This window comes from Gallinula chloropus (assembly GCF_964237585.1).
Source record: "Gallinula chloropus genome assembly, chromosome: 3".
NCBI lineage: Eukaryota > Metazoa > Chordata > Aves > Gruiformes > Rallidae > Gallinula > Gallinula chloropus.
Window position 1 is genome coordinate 50,442,870 of NC_140087.1, and position 24,702 is coordinate 50,467,571.

Sequence of the window (24,702 nt, forward strand, 5' to 3'; positions counted from 1 at the left end):
TTTTTTGTGACTTGGAAGTCATAGGGGAGCGTAGACTTAGAGTCTGGTAGGAAACTGTTGGGATACGCGGCCATCAAGTTGTAGGCTTGAATTATTGAAGGCATCAGCAGCACTTTCAACAGTTTCAAGCTTGCTGTGGTAATACTCCTCAAGTTGTCTCCTTCATTCCTCAAAATTGGGGTAAGTTTCTTCATATTTAATTTGTTCAAATATGAGAAAAAATATTAATAACAAAGGCTGCCGCTAATAATAAATTTCTCCTTGTTTATTTTCCCATTGGATGGAGAGTATTGTCAGATATCTAGTGATCTGCTGTAGCCCACCTTGTGTTTGAGTATACTTGGATGACGTGTCAAAGAGATCATTCCATTTATTTGTGACCTTAGCATCATCCGTGAAGCAACTTAAGCACTTGAAAAAAATCTGAATGGGACAATTGTTAGATTAATATTCCGTGGTTTATAGCAGTAAAGATTCTAGACGCTCTGTGCTCTGTCTGCTAGCTTAATAGGGGTATGTCAGCTATCCCTTCTTACTTGTCAAGATGCCATTAATTGATATTTCCAGGCTCTGTGGAAGCACATCTGGATATCTTCTGCAAAAGCTAAAATAGAGTAAAAATATTGATCTCTTCTTCTCACATGCCTTTAAAGGGGTGTTTGCATTCCTATGTTTATTGCAGGGATCCAGAAGTAACAACAGACAGCAATGCAGGCATATGTTACGTTGCCAGGGAAGTTAGCACAATGTTTTTCATTTTATTGACAGAGCACTCATGTCTGGACTGATGGATTCATGGCTGTCATTGCAACAGTGCAACGTTAGCCCCATATTATTAAAGATTGCAGAGTGCTTTAATGTCAGATAATCAAAAATTTCCTAGCCCTCTGCAAGTGGACTTTGAAAAAGGCCTTCTGCAGGAAGATATATCTTGAAGTGCTTCTTACTGACCCAAAGAGGAAATACTGTGCTCTGCGTCAGGGATTTGAACTTTGACTTCCCGCCCTATTTCATCTCACAGGATGTTCAGGTATTTCTCAGTGGTAGGAAGAACGCTCGAGAAACTGCTCATTTCCAGCCTCAGTGCTGATTGTGCTCCAGCTTTCAGTATGCTTATGTGATGAACCCTTCGGCTCCGCTCCCAGTCATGTAGTATAGGCACTTTAATACATAAAAGGTAGAAGAAATTTAGCAGAAGTATGTTCTGGCAGAGAGAATTGATTAGTGGTTCTGAATGTTAGGAAAGAAAGCAGGTAAATCTCAAAGTAATGGAAGCATGGAGAAGGTTTTTGCTTTGGATTGCCCACCCTTGCGATCTGTAGAAGCCCTGACCTTTTTACTGCTCTGAACATCCTGGTGATCAGTGGTTTGGATCTAGTATACTCTCCTGTCCTGTAATTGGTCCTTTCTAGGAGCCCACCATGTTATGGCTCAGTAGAACCCCTTTCTGAGTCTTTAGTTACATTGCTTATAGCAGTGGTTTATGGTTGCTGTTGCATATTCATAACTTGAACTTAAGGGAAATACATCTAGGAATTGATAAGACAGAGCATTAGAAAAAAATCTGTCCAAAGACTAAAGATTCACCTTGTTGTTCTCAAGATTTTAATAATGATTAAGTCTGATTTTTTTTTTTTTTTGAATGGTGTTGATCTGTTATTTTAGGTTTTCTTTCCAAGTTACATTCAAATCAGGAAGCAAAGCAGTCCATCTTCACTGTTATGAGGATTCTCTAATTTTCTCTGAGCAGTATGATGTCTTTCAAAAAATGCTTCTTAGGCTGTTTTGGAGATGGAGAAGGTTACAACCATGTGGACTCTAGGGCAGATTTCCGGTCTCCAAGCCTGTCTGATCATGTTGTGAGAGAGCTTGTTGCATGCTGTCTGTTCCACTGGGATCAGTAGCCGCTCGACATTTTCTTAATTTTTAAATAAAAAATTCACACATGGATCGTTTCACTTTCCTGATGGTGCTTAAGTGATGCCACAGTATTGCTTTCTGCTGTTAGAAACTGTCCTTTAAATAGTTAATGCTCCCATAATTGCAATGACTGCTTGCAGTCACCAGATGGATGCTTATCACCAAGTGGATGATAGGCTTTTTCCCCTCACTTCTCCAGTTGTGCAGTGTGCATGGATACCAATACTTGCCCTTCTCCTGATTTGTGTGGAGTCAAATATTGGATTGTATATTGGCCCTTTGCTGCCTTGTCTTTGGGAAGACTGAAGATTTGTTAAGGACCCAGTGCCCACTGCTAGTAGGCAGGAAGTCTGGTATGTGCAAGACATTTATTTTGAAGCTTTGCATATATGTTAGGGGAAGGAGCATGCTACAGGTAAGGGTGATGCACAAGAAGTAGGGGAGAAAAACAGCTTTTGTTTCACAGACTAGATTAAAAGTGTGATATTATGGAAATAATTTCTGTCCTTTAAATGTAAGCACTGTTATGTTTACAGTTTTCTTAACGTATTTTCTAGGGCTATTCAGTCAGTATTTTATTGATGATTTTTTAGCGTGTAACTTAGGAGAAAATTTTTCTTACTGGTTGCAGTCTTGAAAATTAGTAGCATTAGTGAAAGCACGTATCCAGTCTCCAGTGCTGGTTAGTGAAGGCTTGCATAGCATACAGTTGTGGCAGTTCTTCTGTCCCCTGTACAGTTCGTGGAGGGAAAACAGTTCAACCCAGTGCACTTCCTTGACCTGGTTGAGTGTGAAGCAATCGGAATCTCATCTGAATGTTTGGCAGCTGGAGGAGAAGAGTTTGATGAACTCTGTTTACTGGGCAACAGACTCCACAAACTCTTATCAAAGGCTCCTTATGGGAGGGAAGAGCTGGGAGGGTGAGCGATGGGACTGTGAACTCTGAAGTGGCTGGATCACAATGGGGAAGGGGTTAGGAAAGTAGGAAATTGGGCAGTCAAGACTGGGAAGATAGGGAGTATTTTATTGGAGAGCAAGAAGACAATGTGATTGTTGTGGAGAAATACTGTGATAGACTTAGTTGACTTCTACAGGTTCTTAGATTCATGTCATGACATAAGTGATGGCACGCAGCACTGCTCAATATGGGTTTTTTTAATAGTGGATTTTTTCTGTTTGGTTTTCTATGGCTTTTGCAAGACAGAGTTAAGATGATCATCATTTTTCAACAAATAATCTTAGATTCCCTCTCCATTCAATTCATAGAAAGGGAAGTCCTTACTCTGAACTTTTTGAGTGATCTTTGCTTCCCATTGCCTATAGAAGGAGCCTGTCAAGACCAGACCCATACAGCTTAAGTTAGATTTTCTGAATGTCCTCTTTTATTGACAGAACTAAAGTTAAATTTATATAGTCATCATATTTGAATATTCCTGTGCCTGAGATGGGTGTCTTAAATGTACAAGGTCCTTCAATTTTATCAGCTTTTCCAAAGGATTTGGAAAGGCATCATAAAGAATAGTTTCACTCTTAGATCTAAGTTAAACATGAATGGATCTAGTCTGTTCTACTTCAGCTTTCTTATGTGCAAGCAGGTTACTAGGAAGATTTAGGAAGGCAGTTAGTTAATTTGAAATGCTCATAAGAATTTGGTGGAGCTAGAGCCTGATGATGACATCCTGGAGTTCTGCTAGGAATATGAAATACCAGCCAAACCCTGAGTTATCAGCAGTTACTAGAGAAGTTGTCAAGAACCCAACTGAGAATATGAGTCCATTTCTTCTATGTGTGCAATTTTGATACTTCCATCTCAAAATGTGTAACAGAACGAACTAGAAACTTAAGTTGTGGAATGGCTTATGTGAGACAGTATTCAGCCTGAAAAAGATGATGATGTTTGGGGTCATTGAGAATGGGGAGGTAAGAGAATGTGAGAGGTTTGCAGAATTCTATATGAATGAAAAAATCTAAGTTGGAAGTTAATTGTCTTCCCTAGTACAAGAGACTCAAAAGAAGTAACTGCAAGAAGTAGTAAAATAGGGAGCTTCTGGCTGCAGAACATTGTGGATGCTTGTGGAATTACAACAGCGTTGGACAAACTGATAGGATAACAACCTATCAAAGTTCGTAGGATTAGAAAAGAAATCACTTCTGGCTCAGAAGGTCCCTAAGCATGAATTAGCAGGGTCTGAACGTGATAGAGGAAAGTTCCATAGTATACATACCCTTCCTTAAATTCTTCACTAACCACTTGGTTTAGACAGCTGTCTTGGATAAAGTGTATTTCCTTAAAAGTGATGTCAAAAAGAGAAAAATAGAATCATAGAATGTGTTAGATTGGAAGGGACCTTTAAAGGTCATCTAGTCCAACCCTCCTGCAATAAGCAGGGACATCTTTACTGCACCAGGTCGCTCAGAGCCGTATCAAGCCTGATCTTTAATCAGGGATGGGGCCTCCATCACCTCTCTGGGAAACCTGTTTCAGTGATCTACCACACTCATAGGTAGTAACTGAGCAGTCTAACATGGCTGTTGAACTACTGTTGCAGTAATGGAAACTGTTGTTAGTTTTCCTTCTAAACCCTTTTTTTCCCCCCCCGTAGACTAAATGAACCCAGTTATCTTAGTTGTCTTTGTGTTGTGTGCTCCAGCCTGCTGTCTTAGTACCCCATCAGAGGACTGTCCCATATGTGCTAGTACCTCAGATAAAGGACTGAAGCCAGACATCGTATTCTGGATGTGAGCTCAAAATTGCAGTCTAGAGAAGACTAATCTTTACTGCCTGTGTGATCTTCTGTGCGGTAACAGTTTGTCTCTGAAAAGATGCATTGATGCCCATTGCTCACCCTGCCCATCAGGATCCCCAAGTTCTTGCTGCCAGTTTGCCACCTAGACAGTTGGTCCCCAGCTTCTGTTCATGTATGGGGTTATATTCCACACCATTTGTCTTTGTTAAACTTCAACTTGAGGTCTGTGTCAAGCCATTTCTGTGGCTTATTATGAGCCTTCCAAAAAGCAGCCCAGCCTTTTAGTGCATCAGTGGCTTCCGATTTGGTGTCATCCAGTCTTGCTAAAGGTGTGTTCTGTTCCATCATTCAAGCCCTTGCTGAAGAGAGTAAACCATACCAAGTTTTGCTGAATGCTGCTCATAACTGGCTGTGAGGTAGGTGTTGAATCATTACCTACCAACTTTGTGCATGAGTCTAGCCAGTTTTTCATCTTTATCTGCTTTTGTATCTTGTATCTGCTTTTGAGAGCTTGCTGCTTATCCCAGCTTGGTATTTTGGAAGCTTCTTAGAATATTTGGTCTTGGTGGATAAGCCAAACAGTCCTAGGAGTTTAAAAAGTGGCATAACTTGAGATGTTTTCTCCTGTTCCGGAGACTGCAGAGTACATAATGGGTGAACTCAGATGCTCTAGCCACTTCAGTGCCAAAAAGAGGAACTAGTGGTAAAATTTCAGCTGGCAAGGGTTCTTTGTTGTGAAATGCTGCAGTGGGAATTGCTCTTGAAGAACGGGAACTTCCTGTTACTGCCTGTTTCTTGTTCGGGGTGGCTGCTGTGTAATTGTCTGTCTGCAATTTGTAAAAGACAACCTTCCTGAAAATTTTGAATCACAGTTTCTCACTTTGAGAAAAAATTTGAAGAAGACACTCTTCTGTGTGAGGTGCACGCAGGGGAATTGCAGGGACGTATATTTTCCCCATTTACCCAGGTTTGCAGGAAGGACTGTAGAATACCTTGTGAAGTAGTTCATAGTTTTTCTAAGATAATGGTATAAAGCCTCGTTAGTAGTTGTGTTCAGTATGGCACACAAGGCAGCAGTAATGTTGGAGACTTGGAGATCTGAAACAACATGAAGAGCGTGGGCACAAAACGCTCGCCAGTGTCTTCCTGCTGATTCAGTCTCAGTTTAAGCCTGTAGAGTGGAAGAATACACCCTACTCCTGCAAAGCTAGTGAAATACCAACTGCCTTGATCTCAGTGGGGCTTTGTTTATGTTCTGAAACCTTTTAAGTGTTAATGTTCGCTTCTGTTAGTAGTTGCTTGATGTGACACATCTAGTTAATATTCATGTGGCAGTCTCCAGTATTTTCGCCCAGATAACATGTCCTCCTGCTCTAACACAGATTATTAAAATCAGCTGTCGTATAGTGAAAGTGATACTGAAATGATCCTGCCCTCTTTGTTGCTCAAAGGTAAACTGTAGATCACATGTCTTGTTCTTGATTAGCTAAATCTAATTTTGGCAAATAAGGGAGTTTGAAGGCACTTTGTGATGTTAAGCTGGGTATTTCTGCCACCTTTAGCATTCTTGCTGTTTGGAGAATGTTTTTTAGTTGTCTTTCCTGTTTCAGCTCTGAATGTGGTTTTACTTTATTCAGTCGCTTTGAACTGCTCTTCCAGGTGAAGTAGCAGGTGAAGGGGTCTGTGTATATAGTGAACTCTGAAAACGTTGCTTGTGTGTAGCTGGTTTAAGCCTGTCTGCATAATTCGTCTAAAATAGCAACGTGAACTTGTTTCCATCCAATAGATTCTTTTCTGTCTTTCCCCAAGTCTTAGGATGCTTGGTTTGGGAAAGGAGGGACCTATGGAGTGTCTTCATGGTGGCAGCAGGCTGCTTTGCTGAGATGATGTTCAGGGCAAGGAAGGGGCTGGGCCTGGAAGGTAAAACTGCACTGCTGAAATTTCCAGTGACGATGTAGGTGAGGAGGAGAAGAGGAGGAACAAGAAAGAACCTGTAACTGATAAATTCACTAGTGATGAGCAATCACCCTGGATTGTCTATGCCTTGACTGTCTTCTAGTTACTGTGTTCCCAGATGTTCATAACCACCATGCTTTTGTTTCATTTGGGAGCCACTGATGTAAAACAACTGGGAGTTGAATTTATCTCTCTCTCCTTTTTCTTACTTTTTTTAAACCAGATTTGCAGTGGTTTGCTTCTTTGTCCTGTGTGAAAATGTTATTTGCAACTGATCCATCGCTGTGATTTTATGTTGTATTAGTTCAAAATAGCTTCCCACAAATACAGCGAGTTAAGACAGCAAGTTAAACTTTAATGTAGTTTTGGGTGATTTTATTATTTGTAGTGTAAAACTTCCTCAATCTGGAAGTGTTCTGGTATGCTTGCCTTGGCAAACTTGTGTTACTTAGGTAGCATACAGTGAGATGTCATCCTTGCTAACTGAATTTTTCTGTTGGTTTTGAGATTGTGAGATGCAGCATTAGGAAAAGCACCTGCCTCACAGCAAATGAGGACAACTGACACTTTTTTTTTTTAATCCCAGGTACGCACAGAAAATGTGTGAGAAATGGCTAGGCAGTGTTTGGCAAGAATATTTTTTGTCTCTAGTGGAAAGGATAGTTTTGTTGTCTGCTAACCTGGCTTCTGGAAGGCAAATTTCACACCGCACATCAGCATGAGTGATAATATCTCCTGAATTTGAAGCTCTACACCCACACTTCATAATAGAAAGGGGAAAATTGTGATTTTATTTTTAATTCTCAGAGTAAACTGTAAGGACTTTTGCAGTTGTACCATTCCCTTCTCTTGAGTTTTTGGATTCTCTTGCCTTTAAATAGCATGGCGTTCAATCTAATGCTACAAAGTAAATAGGATAAATAGGGCTTTTGATCCTGAAACTTTATCCGTTTAGCTTTGCAGGGTTGCAGTGTTTTGAAACAAGTACCAAGATATTGTTTAGATATTTAGATTAAGTTGGAAATGCGAAGACTGGTATCAGTGCAGGTACTATGTGTGTTTTGCTGAGCTGATGGAATTTCTGTTTCTCACAAAATGTTGCTCTCTTTCTTACTCTAAAGACCTACTTGCATTTGTAGATCAGTTATGGGTGTTCCTTTAGATATTTGATTGGTCTTGGATCTTAGCATTGTGGAATTAGTGCAGTGATGCATGTTTCCCATACTCGTTTTATAGCTGCAGATAACAGTGTTAGTTCAGTGTAATTTAGAAACTGTTTGGGGTTTTTGCATGCTGTGGGGTTTTTTGCACGCTATGCATTGGGAGCTTCTTGTCAAGAAAATTACTGACTTTGTAATACGTTTTAGTGCCACTCCTGGCTTGCACTTTTCAAGGTGAATTAACTTTCTTCAGTGTTAGAAAATATCAGAGTTGTTACTATCAACATTAACGTACATCTCTTCATGAGGTGTCCATGCATATTCAGGTGACAGCCACTTTCTCTTAAGTTCGAAAGCATTGAGGCTAAAGCTGTGTATAGCAGAGAAATGGAGGCAAGCTTTTTCATTTTCCTACTTCTGGAAGGCTAATTCTCCTAATTAGTTTGGTTCACTTTATTGCCTGCAGGCAGAGGTGCACAATAGATTCTGCTCAGACTGTTAGGTATTCTCCAAACAAATTTGTTTTCTGTGATATTTTTTTTTTTTTGTAGGTCAGATTTTGATCACAGGAAATTGCTGGTCTCTGTTCTGTATAGTTTGAAACAAAGAAGGGGGAGGGAGAGTGTTCCTTTTCTCAAATCTTAATTTCTGCGATCTGATGTCTGTTTGCTTTTGAGTTTTCAGGTTGCTAGTTCTAAGGTTGTTACAGGTGACATACCATAATGTAGTGCTTCTAGCATGCTAGCAGCCTGCCAGGTTTCTTTATAGGAACTGACAAAAGACTTCACGAATTGTCTTGTTTTTAATCCCAAACTGATAAGCCAGAGATACTGGGAGAAACAATGATCTACTTGTGCCAAGACTGAAAAACAAAATTGATAAAAACTTCAACTGTTTCTCCTTCTACCACTCAAAATAAGGTGCAGGTGAAGGAAGTAGGGCTAAAATGAGAATAACTATAAGGTTTTGATGATTTGGCTTAAGTAGTTTATGTGAACTTTTGAACTGAGCTTTGTGAAGGTACAGCTCACTACTTAAATGCTGGTAAACTTAGCCAGGCAGGAGTTGTAGTGCCACTTGTAGGTTTTTCATTTGGCACATTGTAAAACATTGATCCTAAATTAGAAAGGACCTTTCTGCCAATGCATTGAGGATGATTAAACGATTTTAGATATTTCTTTTGGTGACTTCCTAGTTCTAAACCTCCTCTTTTAACGGTGTAGTATGACATATGTGAACTGTGCTGTAGTTTGTGACTAGTAGCAGAACTATGTTGAAATGTGTTTCCTGAGCTTAAAAAGTTAAACTCCTCTAAGCTTGCAAAATAGCTTGTCAGTGGTTCAGAGGTGATTCAGTGTATAAGCCAGTCAGTAGCAGAATGTGTTTCCCAAGGCGTTAGAATCACACTAAATATTGATTGAATCATTTCCTTCAAGTTCCATCAGCTCAGGCTAAGGGACCTTGTTTTGTTTTTACGTGCTTCGAGTAAAATACAACTTCTAGAGATAGTCTGGCCAAAGTCTTTTTGTCAGGGTTACCAATCAAAATTTTGTTAACCAGTGTTCTGAGAAGCACAGCAGTTAGGCAACATACTTGTGCTGTAGTTACCAACTTTTTGTTTTGTTTCTTAACAGAGCGGAAAGATTTTGTTGATTAGGTGTTTTATCTATCTCTTTAGTAGTCTTCATTTGCTTCTGAAAATTGTGACTGCTTTCTACAGAAGATATTAGCCATTTGGCTGAGACTCCTACAGGCTCCTGAACTCCTGGTGACAGGGTTTGAGCATCCTCCTGTGCTTGACAGGAAATAAGGGAAGTGCAAAAGAGTGTTCCTGGTGTTGGCACTGCCAGAAAAGGAGAGCTGCTCTTCCCATTTCCTCTGGGAAGGAGAAATACTGGGTTAAGGAAGGTGCCTGGTTGTGATCCATCACTGCAAACACCATGTGAATTTACTGAGGTTCCCAGTTTTGATACTTTTCAGTTTATTTACATAATAGATCCCAGTGCATTGCTGAAATACTTATAAAGATGTTAAAACTTGCATTTGTTATTTTAGTCGAAACTGTTATTTTTCTGTAGAATGACTTATTTCCTTGACTGCAGCTGTGTTGTCTGTACAAAGTCCAATGTATTGGCAAAAATACAGTTTGAAACTAGTTGATTTGCCATTCAGAGGACCCTTTTTGTTGAGTTAGGACAAACAACTTCACAACTTACAAGTGATACCAGGGCTCTTGAAGTGTTCGTACGTCCTATATTTTGAGAGTATATGAGTCATTGTTTCCAAAGTTTTGGTGAGAAGGGCAGCTGACAACTATTCTTAACCTGAGTTTTTGAGAGAGGATACCACAAATGCAATGTGGGCAGATTGATGTGCCCTATGTTTGGAAAAGTTTTAATTTCCATGTAACTGTATCAAAGCATGAACTTCTCTAACCTGTTACTGCTGTCGCGTGTGCAGCGCTGAGCAAAAATAAACTACCTTAGTGTCTCAATGAACATGTGTAGCCTTGGCACATGTTGTATGCTGTACTTAGGTTTCAGAAATTTGAGTATTGTTTTCCTTGATGAAATTGTGTTAATCAGCCGTCATGGTTGGTGAGCAATTTTGTCTCAATTTTCATGCTGATTTGCACAATTTAATTCTTATTACTGATTGTCAGCTAACAGCAAGTACATCAGGCATCTATGTTAGGCTTGAAAACATTAGTTTAGGTCTCCAGGGGGAGCAGGACTTGAATAATGGCTTCTATTGTAGGAATAAAGTGGCTGTAGTTGTTGATGGGTTGTATAGATTTTGGTTGTTTGGTTTTTAATGTAGGAAATATGAAAATTTGGTAAAAGTTCTAGCATTTTAGCTACTACTTTTTTGATCACCTCAAGAAGTAAAGATTGTGCTGAAGTCTTGCGTTACTTCCCCAAACAGATATTAAAAGTCTTCCTTTATAAAAGCTGTTTTCTAATCAGATCTTGGTTTTTTTGCGTTTCCCTTCATAGCTAAACCAGGTGGACGGGTGAAGTGTCAGTATATTTCTGCTGTGGATAAAGTGATCTTTGTGGATGATTATGCAGTAGGATGTAGAAAAGATCTCAATGGCATCTTGCTGTTAGACACAGCTCTGCAAACACCTGTTTCAAAACAAGATGACGTGGTTCAGCTTGAATTGCCAGTTACAGAGGTAAGATGTGGAGGGGAGTGTGTGTGTGGGGGGAAGTATTCAAAAATACTGAAACTAGACATTTGGCCATGAGTTTCTAGTGTGACATCTACAGCATGTAATGGAGAAGTTTTGTAGTTCTTAGCTGTTACAAAGAACTGCAAAGAGCTATTGCCTTATATCTCAAACAAGTAAGAGCTTGCCTCATCAGGAGCGTGGTGTTTCAGATGGCAGAGCTTTCTAGTGACCAGAAACAAGGACTCACTTCCAAAGCTTTGTCAGTGTTTAGGCATGGAATATATATGCATTTCTAGAAGTCAGTCTGGGCTGCTAGCAATCCTTGAATTTTTTGTTTTAGACTTTAAGAAGACAATTCAAATTGGCTAATATGGTGTGGCTATATGTGAAAAATCAATGCTGGAAGCTAAGTTTTCTAGCTAGGTCAGTGCTATGAAAGACTTTTTTTTTTTTTTTTTTTTTTTCTCTTTGCAAACATGGCTTCCCTGTTATGTTTGGACTGTTGCCTCTGTAATGTGATTCCTCCTGGTTCAAGACAATATAAATAAGCATTTAGTATCACTTCAAAGGAATCTGATGTATACATTTTTGCTTACTGTAGTGCATAGGATTCTGTTGCGTTGGTTTGCCTTGAGCTAGCATCGCATTCATTAGGTGAGGTAGCATGTCCATTCTTATTTTAAAATGTTGTCCAGTACCCGATGGCTAACAGTTGATTCTATTGTAAGGCACTTCCCAGCGGGCATGAAGTAATAGACTGGGAAGTAAATATGTACAATAGTTTTAATTAGAAGCAAGATTAATAGTTAATAGCATTGACCATTTGCCAGTTTTAATATTTAGAGTAGTGTTTACAGTCAAAAAACCAAAACTGGACTGCTAGATCCAGATTCTGAATCTTTAAAACACTCTGAAATAAAGATCACTTCCCACTCATCTGTGTGGGAAATAAATTAATATTGAATGGTGCTCCGCCAACAAAAACTTATCTGCAGCATTGAGTAAAAAAAATTATGTGCTCTTGGAGTATTGAATAATAGGGGCTTATTATGAATCAAGTGTGTGAGGTTTTTAACTGCTTGTCTTGAGTAGCAGTAACAGCAATAAAATGTGGCTTCATAAGGGTCTCTGAAGAGACCTTTTCAGGTTCCCCAGGTTTGCTGTAACTGGCATAATTTTTGTACTCTTTGTGGGTAACTGCACAATCATGGTATGTGTGGCTGAGAGTGAAGAGACTGACAGAAGTCAGCAGTTCTTAACTTTTGCTGTCACTGTTTTGCAGTCTCACATGGTTCAACACAACCTATAAGTTTATGTCAGTTTTAGCTAAAGATTCTTTGGTTTTAAAGAGTTTATGGACCCTTATTTTGAGGCTGAAAGAGAGCACTGCTCTGTAAAGGCTCTTCTTGTAGAAACAAAAAAAAAGGATAATCTAGTTCAGTAGGAACAGATTTGGGGACTTCACAACCAAATTAGTGAGGTGGGAGGAAAATACATGAGCTGTCTTCAGTTCTTACTTTTAATTTTAAAGAGGAGCTACCCAGACCTCAGAAAACAATAGTAAATACTAAGCAGCTATCATACAAATGCATCAGTCCACCCCTTCGCATCACAGGAAGGTCAAGAACCTTTATTTTTTGTTAATCGTTAGAACTTCTTAGAGAAGTTTTGCACTTAAATTCTGTAGTATTTTATTTGGTAGATCCAGTGGCGATGTGGTGCACCTTTATCTGTTCATGTCTGATCAGCGGCAGTGACAAGTTATGATTTAGCTCTGTAGCCCTATGCTGCTCTTGGTTCCCCATAGGACACTGCAAATGTATGAACTTCCACAGTCTTCTCTGTCGTTCTTCTGTCATCAGCAAGACTTGGGAAGTATGAGATACCACAAGAGTTGTATTTTTATTGAAATCTGAGAAAAGAGGTACAGCCTTAGCTAGGGAACTGATCTGCCTTATTTTTGACTGTCTTGCCTTGAACTTCCCAAGGACAGAACCATGTTTGGAGCTGTTTGTGGCTGTTTAAAGGACTGTCTGGCTGCTGGCCTTTGGAAATAATTCCCTATGTTTGTAACTTGAAAAATTTCATTTAATAATTTTCAGACATAAGCCTGTGTTGTGCTTAGCACATAGAGCATACCTTTAAATCTTATCTGTCAACATGAAGTTAGCAGATAGAATCATAGAATTGTTATGGTTGGAAAAGATCTTTAAGGTCATTGGGTGCAACCATTAAACTACCACTCACCTGGTCCACCACTAACCCACAGCTCTAAGCACCACATCTGCATGTTAAATACTTCCAGGGATGGTGACCCAACCACTTCCCTGCGCAGCCTGTTCTATTATTTGACAATCCTTTGGTGAGGAAATTTTCCCTAATGCCCATTATAAACCTCCACTGGCACAACTTGAGACCATTTCCTTTTGTCTTAGAGGGACAAGCTAGAAAACAGATGGGACTTGGAATAAAAAGAAAGTCTGTAAACGGATGTTTATATTGTTCTTTTCTAAAAATATTATTTCCGACTTTTAAGAATTTCTAGATTCTAAACTAGCCTGGTTTATTCTGCATCATATTTCAACTCCATTACATAATTCATTGTATATAATTTACCTCTAGTTTTGTTGCCACGTTGTTTTTCTTATTATCATCTACTTTTTTTTTCTTAAGATACAAAAGTACTCAGAAAAATGTCAAGACTTTGTTCTTGCTCTTACTTTCTCTCCCTAAAGCTGAGTGTATCCTTTTGAAGGGGAAGCATTGGGTAATAAATGTCTCCTTTATTCTTGGCTTTAATATATATTCTATTTTAATTATGTGACTGACTTATTCAACAGTTGTTAATAATGCCCTTGAGGGAACTTGGAATAATTACTGTCTCTGTTGCTGAAGTTTATCCATTAATTGGCCTACAAACTGAAATTTGGAACTGCTTACTCAACTCTTTTATGGGAATTATGCTGATACACAGTATGATAAAGGAAAATATGACATGTTGCATTTCCTGGAGAACTGAAACAGGTGTAGACTTTGTCTGTGGTTACTTCGGTGTGGATGCTAATTTTTCTTGCACATCTACATTTTAGGCTCAGCAGCTGTTATCTGCTTGCATAGAAAAAGTAGATGTTTCTAGCACAGAGGGATACGACTTATTCATCACACAACTGAAGGATGGTTTAAAAAATACCTCACATGAAACAGCAGCAAATCATAAAGTTGCAAAGGTAAGAATTTGTCCCTGCGCTCGCTAACATGGATTCCCAAGTCTGGGCTACTGTTATTGAAGCACCCAAAATGCTTGAGTTGGTGTGGTGGATTTTGTGTTCCTCAGTTTCTCTGAGTGAAGCTTCTCTCATTAAAAGACCTAACACAGTTAGTTTCTGGCTGATAAGCCCAACTAATAAACCTTACTGAGCTTAAAATCTGGTTAGTGACTTTCCTTCACTTATGTCTGTGTTTCTTTTTTATGTTTGTTCTTGTATTATTCCTTGAAATCAAGAGAGGGCACGAGTCATGCATTTGTTTTTGCTTTTGACACTTTTCTGATCTATTTGTTGTTAAAATTTTAAAATATAAACTGGACACTTTATTTTTTCTCAATTTAGTGGGCAACGGTTACGTTCCACCTTCCTCATCATGTTTTGAAGTCTGTCGCTAGTGCCATTGTAAATGAACTCAAGAAGATAAATCAAAATATTGCTGCCTTACCTGTAGCATCCTCTGTGATGGATAGGTTATCTTACCTCTTACCCAGCGCACGGCCAGAACTTGGTGTGGGACCTGGTCGATCTGTGGACAGGTATATTAAGACAAAATAGTGATGAATTTGACCTCGTACTTATATCAGAATATGCTTTTACGTGACTTCAGTTTATTTGCCAAAGGAATTAGTCCAGTCATGTACCTTCTTTCACTGACACATGCCACTGATGAATTGTTTAATGCATAATGTGCTGTTTTGTTTCGATTCTAAATTTAATTCACTTTGCTCTTTTCAGAATATTTTCAGAAAGGTAGCATTTGCAGCCTTAAATTATAGGTCTGTAGGTGGTATCGTAACACGTTAATGTGATATGTTCACCTAGGCTTTATTCTTCAGCATGTTTGATGATGGGTTTTATCTGAACAGTCAAGCGTGTATGACTAGTTACTTAAGTTACTGGCTTTACTCAATCTAGCTCGGAAACCTTACTGAAAGTGCAATGTTGAGATGTTCAGAAGCTGCATAGCTGTAAAAGCACGTGTGTGCTTCTCTTGAAAGCAAAGAGAGCACTCGTTTTTCTCCGAAGAGAGAGCGCACATACTATGCTGCATTATTAAATCTTCATACAAGAAGGAGCTTTGTGTTTTAAAAGTTTAGGAGGTTATCTTGGCAGAGTATATATCATGGAAGGGTTTGGGTTGGAAGGGACGTTAAAGATCACCTAGTTCCAATCCCCTGCCATGGGCAGGGACACCCTCCACTAGACCAATATGCTAATTCTGAACTCTCCAGTCACCTGCTGTGTGTTTGGAGTCAGAGAAAATTTTACCTTGGATTGTTGCTTCATCTCTTTCTGATCCAAGTAATAATGTGTGCACAAGTGAGTAACTCATTATTTTAACCTTCCTAAGCCAGGACTACACTATTCATAAATCTTTGATATCTAGAAATTAATTCCTCCTTGAAAGTTTCTACACAGATACTATTTTGCAATCATGTTATAATTTCGTACTGTTCAAGTAATTTAATAAAATTGATTTAATCTCTTACTTCCCCATCCCAAGTCTCCAGGTCTACCTGTACATTGCCATACTGAATTTTTGTTTTAAGCTGAGATCTGTCTCATGTCTGAACTTGATGTTATACCATATTATAAGCCCGTATGTGGGTGTTGCAAGAATAGTGTACCTCCTTGGTAGGAAATGTTTAATGTATTCATCCTTTTTTAAGATAGCAAAAAACTGAAACTGAGGGGCAGAAACAAGAAATGAGGCACTTATCCCTCTAGCAGCATTAGTTTTTGAGATAATACTTGAGAACAGATTTCTGTCAAGTGAATAGAAAAGCTGATTGTTGTTTCTTAAGTACTATTTTAGATGAGGGACATGCACTGAGTGAAGGTGGGAAAGCAGCTGCTTTTTTCTGGATGTTGAGTTGCAGACTAGTTCCTGTTTTGTGACTTAGATTATAGTTTTTCAGTATTATAGTATGCAGTGAGCGACAGATACTGGGGGGTTTGTACTGTGTATTCAGTCAAGCCTAAAACAGCACTTTGGAGTATTTCTAAGTATGCATATTTGTATCTGTTTAACTAGTACTGCCATTTTTGTAACAAAATGGCAACTCTACCAGTTGTATTGGACTAGATTCTGCATCTTCCCTAAATGCAGAGTAGCTCTGGATATCTGATACTTTTCTGCAGTTAGACCAAATGGGCTACCTGGAAGCTTACTATATTAATCTTGCTTTTAAGACCTGTAGGTGGTTGTATTGCTTTTGATCTTTTGTTGAGATTGTACTTTAGGGACTCAAACAAGAGAATTTTCTCCTTTTTCTGTTAAGTGTCAATGATAATTTTAAGTATGAGCTATAGAAAATGACCTGTGGTATTTCTAATGGTTACTAAAAATTGAAAATATTTCATAAATAGTTTGCTTTTTAATATTATTTTTTTTATGTGGCAGCTTTGGGTAATGTAGAATTTTTCACTGTTCTAGGTCTTTGATGTATAGTGAAGCTAACAGACGGGAGACATTTACTTCATGGCCTCACGTGGGTTATAGGTGGGCACAGCCGGATCCTATGGCTCAAGCTGGGTTCTATCACCAGGTAAAGGTTTAGCTGTTACAAGTGTTTGTTTCCTAGGTAAAGGTTTGGTGACCAGAGGAAAAAGATTGGGTTTTTTGTTTTGTTTTGAGTTTTGTTTGTGACGTTTGTAGTTTTTTCTTTCCTTTTTTTTTTTTTAATATGGCAGAAACGGTAAGGAAAAAGTTTGTTCTTTAGCTCTTTTTTTTTTTTTTTTTAAGTTTCAGGGTTTTTGCAGGCCTCCGTGCTGCTGCTTTTTTTTTTTTTTGAGCAGATCACAGAAAATAGTTCTGAACTTCAACATGTAAAAGACTTTAAGTATCAAATTGATCTGAATTAAACAACCATAAGAAAGATGACGTTTATTACATGCACTTTCTCCTTCTTAGATTGTTGAATAAATATCCTTACTTTTTATATTGTAAATAACCCCTCCCCAAGAAAAGCAGGTAGTTTAACATTGGAATTCTCTAAACATACTTTTCTAGTCAGACTTAAGTGGTATTGTAATGAGCTGCATTACAATTACCTAGATTACATTGCTAAATTATAAAGCTTAGTGAATAAATACAACCTTAACATTTTATTCCCCTCCTTTTGCTTATTTCCAGTTTTTGTTCTTTGAAATTATTTCTACTATAAAAAATGATTTATGGTATGGATGTAGGTAATGATGACTAGGCAGTGTATACCATTTGATATCACTATTGCCTGCCTCGCTTTGTCAGCTGCACAGCCTGCTAGGTGCAAGCAGATAAAGTTTTGGGAGGATTTCTTGAGCTTGTTAAGAAATGCAGGGGATTCACATATTAGAGTTGCACCTGTGTATTCCCAAGCCATATCTCAGGGACTTGAAATGTGGTCATGAAAATAATACATTTTAAGAGAATGGAAATTTCAGCTAGCAGCAATGGTTCTTTACAGAGGAGTGATATAGAATGGTTTATATTCTAGCATTTCTATAATAGGAAAGGTTTGCTTGACCTGTGTTTTTCCACCATGCAGATGTACAGCTACCCTGATCAGGTTCTAAATCTTTTAAACCTTGTAAACTTTTTTGAAAGAAAAAAGTCTTATCAGTGATGCTGAATTGTGTTCTATGTCTGTGTGGGTTTTTTGATCCAGTGGTTTGCACAGGTGGGAGTTCTGAATCATTTTTTATATATTAATATGGTGTATCCTTGTTTGTTGTGGTGGAGGGTTTTTTGGGTTTTTTATGTGAAATACTGCCACTTTATAGCATGTAACTTGTGGCCTTTTATGAGTTTGATGTTGTGCTTTGCTATACCACTAGAAGGAGAGGACTTGATCACTTAGTTTGTCATAGTACATGGCTATATGCATTTCAAGTGTTTCTTATTATTCTTATAGCCTGCTTCATCAGGAGATGACAGAGCCATGTGCTTTACCTGTAGTGTGTGTTTGGTGTGCTGGGAGCCCACAGATGAACCTTGGTAAGTTTAATGATGTTTGGAGTAGACTTAATTTTGTGCTGAAGAGGCTAGAAATCTTTGGAGGACAAAGATCAGCGTTACCCTGATGGGATTTCTGGAGAGTTTAGGTAGTGTCATGGACAGGAGTGGATTTCCAGAATTATTCTATGGGACAAATCACAAAATAATCCCCTATACTATGTCAGATTTATGAGGTTACTTTTAGTAATATCTCATAACTTTGGAATTCTAATGTATACTCTGTAAATTTGATCTCCACTTTTTTTCATGAGGACATGGTGGGCTACTGCCTAGAGAACAATTACCTTTTTAAGTGGGCTAATTATATTAAGAGCTCTCTGTGTAGATTCCTCCATTTGAATATGAATATCCGTTAAGTGATCAAAGGCTTTCATAGTGTCTGCTGTTGAGAAACAGCAGGGAAGGCTGTGTTAGTAACTCCACAACTCTCTTGTACGGTTGACTGCAACAGAGTTTGAACAGTTCAGTTTTCATCTTCACTTCAAGGGCTGAGTTTCTATATGATGTGTATGGCTTTTACAGTAAGAAATCAATGTTTACTGTCTTTTGTTTTTGATATGTAAAGGTCTGAACACGAGAGACATTCCCCAAACTGCCCATTTGTCAAGGGTGAGCACACTCAGAACGTACCTCTTTCTGTCACACTGGCAACAAGTCCAGCACAATTTCCCTGCACAGATGGCACTGACAGAATAGCCTGCTTTGGATCTGGAAGTTGCCCTCATTTTCTAGCTGCTGCAACAAAACGAGGAAAGATCTGTATATGGGATGTTTCCAAACTTATGAAGGTATGCAAGATAAGCAACTGGTTTTTATGAACTAGTTACTGATTAAGCATATCTCGATTTAAATCAAAGACCTCTTCTGCTTTTCTGTGTTCTTTCTCAGGTCCACTTAAAATTTGAGATCAATGCATATGATCCAGCTATTGTGCAGCAGCTTATGTTATCAGGAGAACAGAGCTCAGGGGTTGACTCAAGGAGACCAACACTAGCATGGCTAGAAGATTCATCTAGCTGCTCAGATATACCAAAATTAGAAGGAGACAGGTATGTCTATCTACAAAATTATAAGTAGGAAATGCTGCTAAATAGTAAATGCCATTTAGTTGAGTCATACTTTGTGGAACGCAACATTGTTGTGGTGTTTTTTAGTTGACGTAATTTTTTTTGATGTCTCTGCATCTGCACACAGGTCCACACTTAAAACAGTAATGTAAATTTCTTTATAGCCAGTTCCATTTAATTCCTGCTATTTCAGTTTCTGTACTCCACTAACAAAGAGATACCAAAGCTCAATGCTGCCTAATGCCGATATTCCAGAGGCAGAGAAAAAAAGATAAAGGAATATAAATTTTGGAACAGCTTTTAATTTCAGTTATGGATTGTGCTTTTCAGGTTGTGAAAGTAAAGGCTTTTTTCTGGTCACTTTTTTGTAATTTCTAGTTATGTCATCCTGAAAATAAATTATGTGGATGTGCTAGGAATTGCTTTCATTTTGTACCTTTAACGTGTGCACACAGTCTCTAAACAATTAGACAGGCCTGTTGCAACCTTTTAGATAAGCTAGAGGGTATGTCCATGGAAAGTCTCACATAAGAAACAACAGTAGTCTTTTCTTTATGATTCTTACAGTCTGTTACTGGAAATTCCCTTCTCATATTACCAAAACTCGAGCAAGAGAGTGAATAATTCTTGGAATACACAGCACAAAAGGTGTTTTGAGACTGTTGATAGTTTTTTGAATGTTTCTTCTGAAACTTAAGCATCATGGAAAGTAATAGTACTGCCACGTGCACAGGAAAATAAATCTTTGGGTTTAAGTTTGGTATGATTCCTGCGGTACTGCAGAGCAAATATGAAGCTTGCTCTTCTGAAGAGGATTTGTGGATACATGGGCAACATCAGTGTGGGCCCCAACAGCTGTCAGGTCTAGACTTTCATTGTAGCTTTAGCGTTTTAAACTCCTTGGATTTAAAGATTTAAGCCGATTTTGAGAGCTAGGTAAAGGATAGTACAATCATACTGCTCAGAGCTAAGCATCTTTCACTTCATTTAATCTATATGAAATTTACTATAGCTTTCCCACTCAAGGGGAAGTTGTATGTTAGTCAGAGTACTGAATTGTCACTGTCTCATTGTAAAGTGAAGGTTGATCAGGTTTGAGCCAAAAAAAAGACCTTTTCTTTCTGGGCATGAGGAGGAAGCACATGGTTTGTTGAAACTTGGTTATCCAACTTGATACTGTGAGTAGTTATACCTGAAGCTGTGAAATTGTTACTGTTGTTCTTGTGTGTACAGATCCTGTAATAGGAAATAGTTTTTTATACTGGAAAAGCCAGATGCATAAAATCTTTGTATATTCTTGGAACTACTGAGTGACCCATTTCTCTTAAAGAGGTATCTTGAGCAGAATCTGCTTTTATGAAAAAATGATTCATCTGGTAGTATTTTTAAGAGCAACACACTGTTCATACACCCTTTCTGTACTAGCCACAAAATTGCCTCTGTAGAATTAAAGACCAGTCTGGCAGCTCTACCTTTCAGAGACTTATTTTGAGGAACATTGAAGAAAGTTTCATCAGCTGTTAGAGGCTTTGTTCGGCTTTGTTTTTCTCTGAAAGATTCCCAAGAACTAGCTTTCATTTTAATTCCTTTGATGTCTGAATTTTTGGGAATACAGTTGTGGAATGAGGCAAGTGAAAAGCGGTTCTGCTGGTTCAATGACAGAGGAAAACCAAAATCTTTGTATTATTGATGTCTGTGACCGATTCATCAATAGAAGTACAACACTGGCTAAAAGGAATGCTAGGTTACAATGCATATTGTAGTTATACTACTTTTTTTAATTTAATTGAAAATAAGAATGCAGCTACAGTGTACGTGGTGTCATTCATGGGGTTTTTGTTTTGTTTTATTTGGGGTTTTTTTCAGTGATGACCTACTGGAGGATTCAGACAGTGAAGAGCATTCCAGATCAGAATCTGTGACAGGTGGGTTATAGGTGATATATATTGTGTGTAGTAGTTTAGAGGTCAGGTGGGAAATTGTTCTTCTCAGGGTTTTAAAAAAGCTCTGTCAAAACCAATGAAACCAAAGCCAATTCACTGTGTTATAAAACACAAAGGTTGCCCTTCAATCAATGCCAGTAATTAAGTCGCTATTTCTTGTGCTGGAGAGATTGTGTGTAGGAGAAAAGAAAACCCCTTCTTTTTAGGTTAATAAATGTCTCATTTGACAATGGGTATTGCCTGTCTTGCTGTCAGTAAAACACAAGCCAACTTACAAGAAGTTACTTAGAACAGGAACTAATTACAGCTGTACAAACCCCTTTTAATTTGGGGGATTGCCAGAGAGAGTTCCTGTATTTTGATTGTTTCCCTGTGGGTATGCACTTGGGTTGTGTTCTATGATGGCAAACCAAGTTGTTTCTGTTAGGTGCTCTGTTACATGGTGGGAAGTATTGAGTTTCAGAGTAAAACGATGCGTTTTTCAGCTAATATTGGAGAATGAATCTGCAGGATTGCTGAGTTTTTATAGTACTGGTTTGTCTAGGAAGGAAGGGGAGTAGTGTATGGCAGAACATGAGTTGATGAGTTGGATTTCAGTATGATGGTCTTGCCTAAGTAGACTAATTGCTAGAAGGATAAAGCTGTTTAATGAGAGACATGTTGCAAAGGCTAATGTCCTCTTCTCTTTGCTTTCACTGTTGTTAATAAAAGTAGGAGAACTGTTAATCTGCATGGAAGGATGTTTCTGGGCCTATTTTATTGTTTCTTGACTATCAGATCTTGAGCATAGGGTATGTTTTAGCATACTGAAACTGTAGAGAAGTGATTTTTTGCTTAATTATGAGGATAAGTTCATAATATATGCAATACAATTCCTTTTTCTTGAATGTTTATTCCATGTTTTTGTTTTAAAGGGCATACATCACAAAAAGAAACTATGGAAGTCAGCCTGGATATAACAGCGCTCAGCATTCTTCAGCAACCTGAAAAGCTTCAGTGGGAAATTGTTGCAAATGTTCTGGAAGACACGGTTAAAGATCTAGAAGAACTTGGGGCAAATCCGTGTTTGGCCAACTGTAAGAGTGAAAAGATGAAGGAAAAACATCTAGAACAACACAATATTCCCTTTCCTTGTTTATTAGCTGGAGGCCTGTTAACATACAAATCACCTGCTACCTCTCCTGTTAGCAGTAACTCTCAGAGGTCACTGGATGGCTTAAGTAGGACTCGAGGTGAGAGTGTCTCGGAACAGGGATCAACTGACAATGAATCCTGCACTAACTCAGAACTGAATTCCCCTCTGGTAAGGAGGACTTTACCTGTATTGCTGCTATACAGCATTAAGGAGTCTGATGAAAAAGCAGGAAAACTCTTTTCACAGATGAACAATATAATGAGTAAAAGTATACACGATGATGGTTTCACAGTTCCACAGATCATTGAAATGGAGCTGGACAGTCAGGAACAGCTGCTGTTACAGGACCCCCCTGTGACTTACATTCAGCAGTTTGCAGATGCTGCAGCCAACCTAACTTCTCCGGACTCGGACAAGTGGAGCTCTATGGTTCCCAAGCCTGGGACTCTGGTTCAGTGCCTGCGTCTGCCAAAGTTTGCGGAGGAGGAGAACCTGTGTGTAGATTCAATCACTCCTTGTGCAGATGGAGTACATTTGCTAGTAGGACTGCGGACTTGTCCCGTCGAATCTCTGAGTGCAATAAATCAAGTAGAGGCCTTGAATAATTTAAATAAATTAAACTCGGCACTATGTAACAGAAGGAAGGGGGAACTAGAATCAAGTCTTGCTGTAGTGAATGGCACGAGTATTGATGTAATCCAACATGAGTCACCAGCAGATGTACCAACTCCTTTAATAATTCAGCCTGAACAGAGAAGTGTTAGTGGTGGATACCTTGTGCTTTATAAGATGAATTATGCCACTAGAATAGTTACTCTAGAGGAGGAACCGGTAAAAATCCAGCATATCAAAGACCCCCAGGACACAATTACCTCAATGATTTTGCTCCCACCAGATATACTGGATAATCGAGAGGATGACTGTGAGGAGCCTGTAGAGGAAATACAATTAACTTCTAAAAATGGCAGTGGGAGAGAGAGAAGATCTGAGATCTCTACTCTTGGGCACCTGGTAATAACTACTCAGGGAGGATATGTAAAAATACTAGATCTTTCGAACTTTGAAATTCTGGCCAAAGTGGAGCCACCTAAAAAAGAGGGCACTGAGGAACCAGATATGTTTGTCTCTGTGATATACTGTTCGGGCACAGACAGATTATGTGCATGCACCAAAGGTAAGACTCTTTACAAAGTTGTTTTTTTTTTTAATGCTTCGTTTGACTATATTTGGATTATATTACAGGATGTTATGTTCTAAGTTTCAAAATAGCAATAGGCAAATTCTGTTGAATTTATGTACAGTTTAATTCTGTTCCAGAGAGCATGAACTCTAGTTAATTCCTCATCTTAAATGTAGATGTTTATCTCTAAAATGGAAGAAACTCTTGGGCATGTCCAATGAACTGGTAAATCTGTTCTTGTAGAGGTACAGATTTTCTTAAATCCAAAACAAATAAAATGAATTCTTATATGTAATTATTTCTGAGCTAGAGATCCACGTTTCAGGAACATGTCTACTGTCTGTAACAGGCAATATTCAAGAGGGTAGAGAAGCTTTTATAGCTTAGTCAAGTGATCAGTTGCATCCTCTTTCAGATAGGGCTGCCAGTTCTGCTTCAGTCCTTTGCAGTTGGGATTACATTTCCTTGAGCATGAGAGCCAGGCTATCCATCCAGGATTGTTAATTTTTTTCAAAATGAACACAAGATATTTTGGGGGAAGGGAGCATGTGGGAGAGGAGTGTGTCTAACTCAAGTTCAGACAACCAGTAGAAGTTCCTAAAGCACCACACACCTCCCCACTTCCTTGTGTCACATTGGGGCAGTGGAAACAGCTCTGGCTGTCATCTAGCTGAGTTCCTCCATGCACAAGTTCTGCACTTGAATGCAGCTCCGGTGGAAATGCATAGCCTCTCAGAAGTGAAGTTTCAAATAAACTCCAACCAATATCATGTTGAACTTTACTAGAAGAATTTAAATTGACACATTTCCTCCTTTTATAGTGATGTCATGATAATGACACAGTCCTGTGAGCAGATGTTAAGCTCAACTCAGATTTACCTGTTATTTCCAACAGATAAAGTCAATCTTACCGTAAAAATCTCCTGTCTGTTACAGGCCCTGTGTTTATCACTAGTTTCCCAAGAGTTTTAGCAGTGGAGATACTAGATTTGCTTTTTAAGTATGGATGAAAACATGTGTTACAACTAGTAATGTTTGCAGGTTCCTCATGAAAACATTCATATTTACTAAATTATTCTCTTTTGGTAACTGCTTTTGATAAATGTCTATTAAACTGTTTTAGCTTTATTTCATAATGCATGCTTTTTCCTGG

At 38.5% G+C, this 24,702-nt stretch overlaps 1 protein-coding gene across 1 annotated transcript in view; it reads left to right on the plus strand.

Annotated features, from left to right (window-relative positions):
* Positions 1-24,702, plus strand: part of BIRC6 (baculoviral IAP repeat containing 6) — a gene marked incomplete at its 5' end in the record, with an annotated part of 179,163 nt that overhangs the window by 5,215 nt on the left and 149,246 nt on the right. Inside the window, 9 exons of the mRNA XM_084262246.1 lie at positions 10,780-10,961; positions 14,048-14,185; positions 14,567-14,760; positions 16,662-16,773; positions 18,121-18,203; positions 18,790-19,012; positions 19,113-19,273; positions 21,158-21,216; positions 22,149-23,543. Of these exons, the coding sequence (XP_084118372.1) occupies positions 10,780-10,961; positions 14,048-14,185; positions 14,567-14,760; positions 16,662-16,773; positions 18,121-18,203; positions 18,790-19,012; positions 19,113-19,273; positions 21,158-21,216; positions 22,149-23,543 (2,547 nt within the window). The remainder of the gene's footprint in view (positions 1-10,779; positions 10,962-14,047; positions 14,186-14,566; positions 14,761-16,661; positions 16,774-18,120; positions 18,204-18,789; positions 19,013-19,112; positions 19,274-21,157; positions 21,217-22,148; positions 23,544-24,702) is intronic.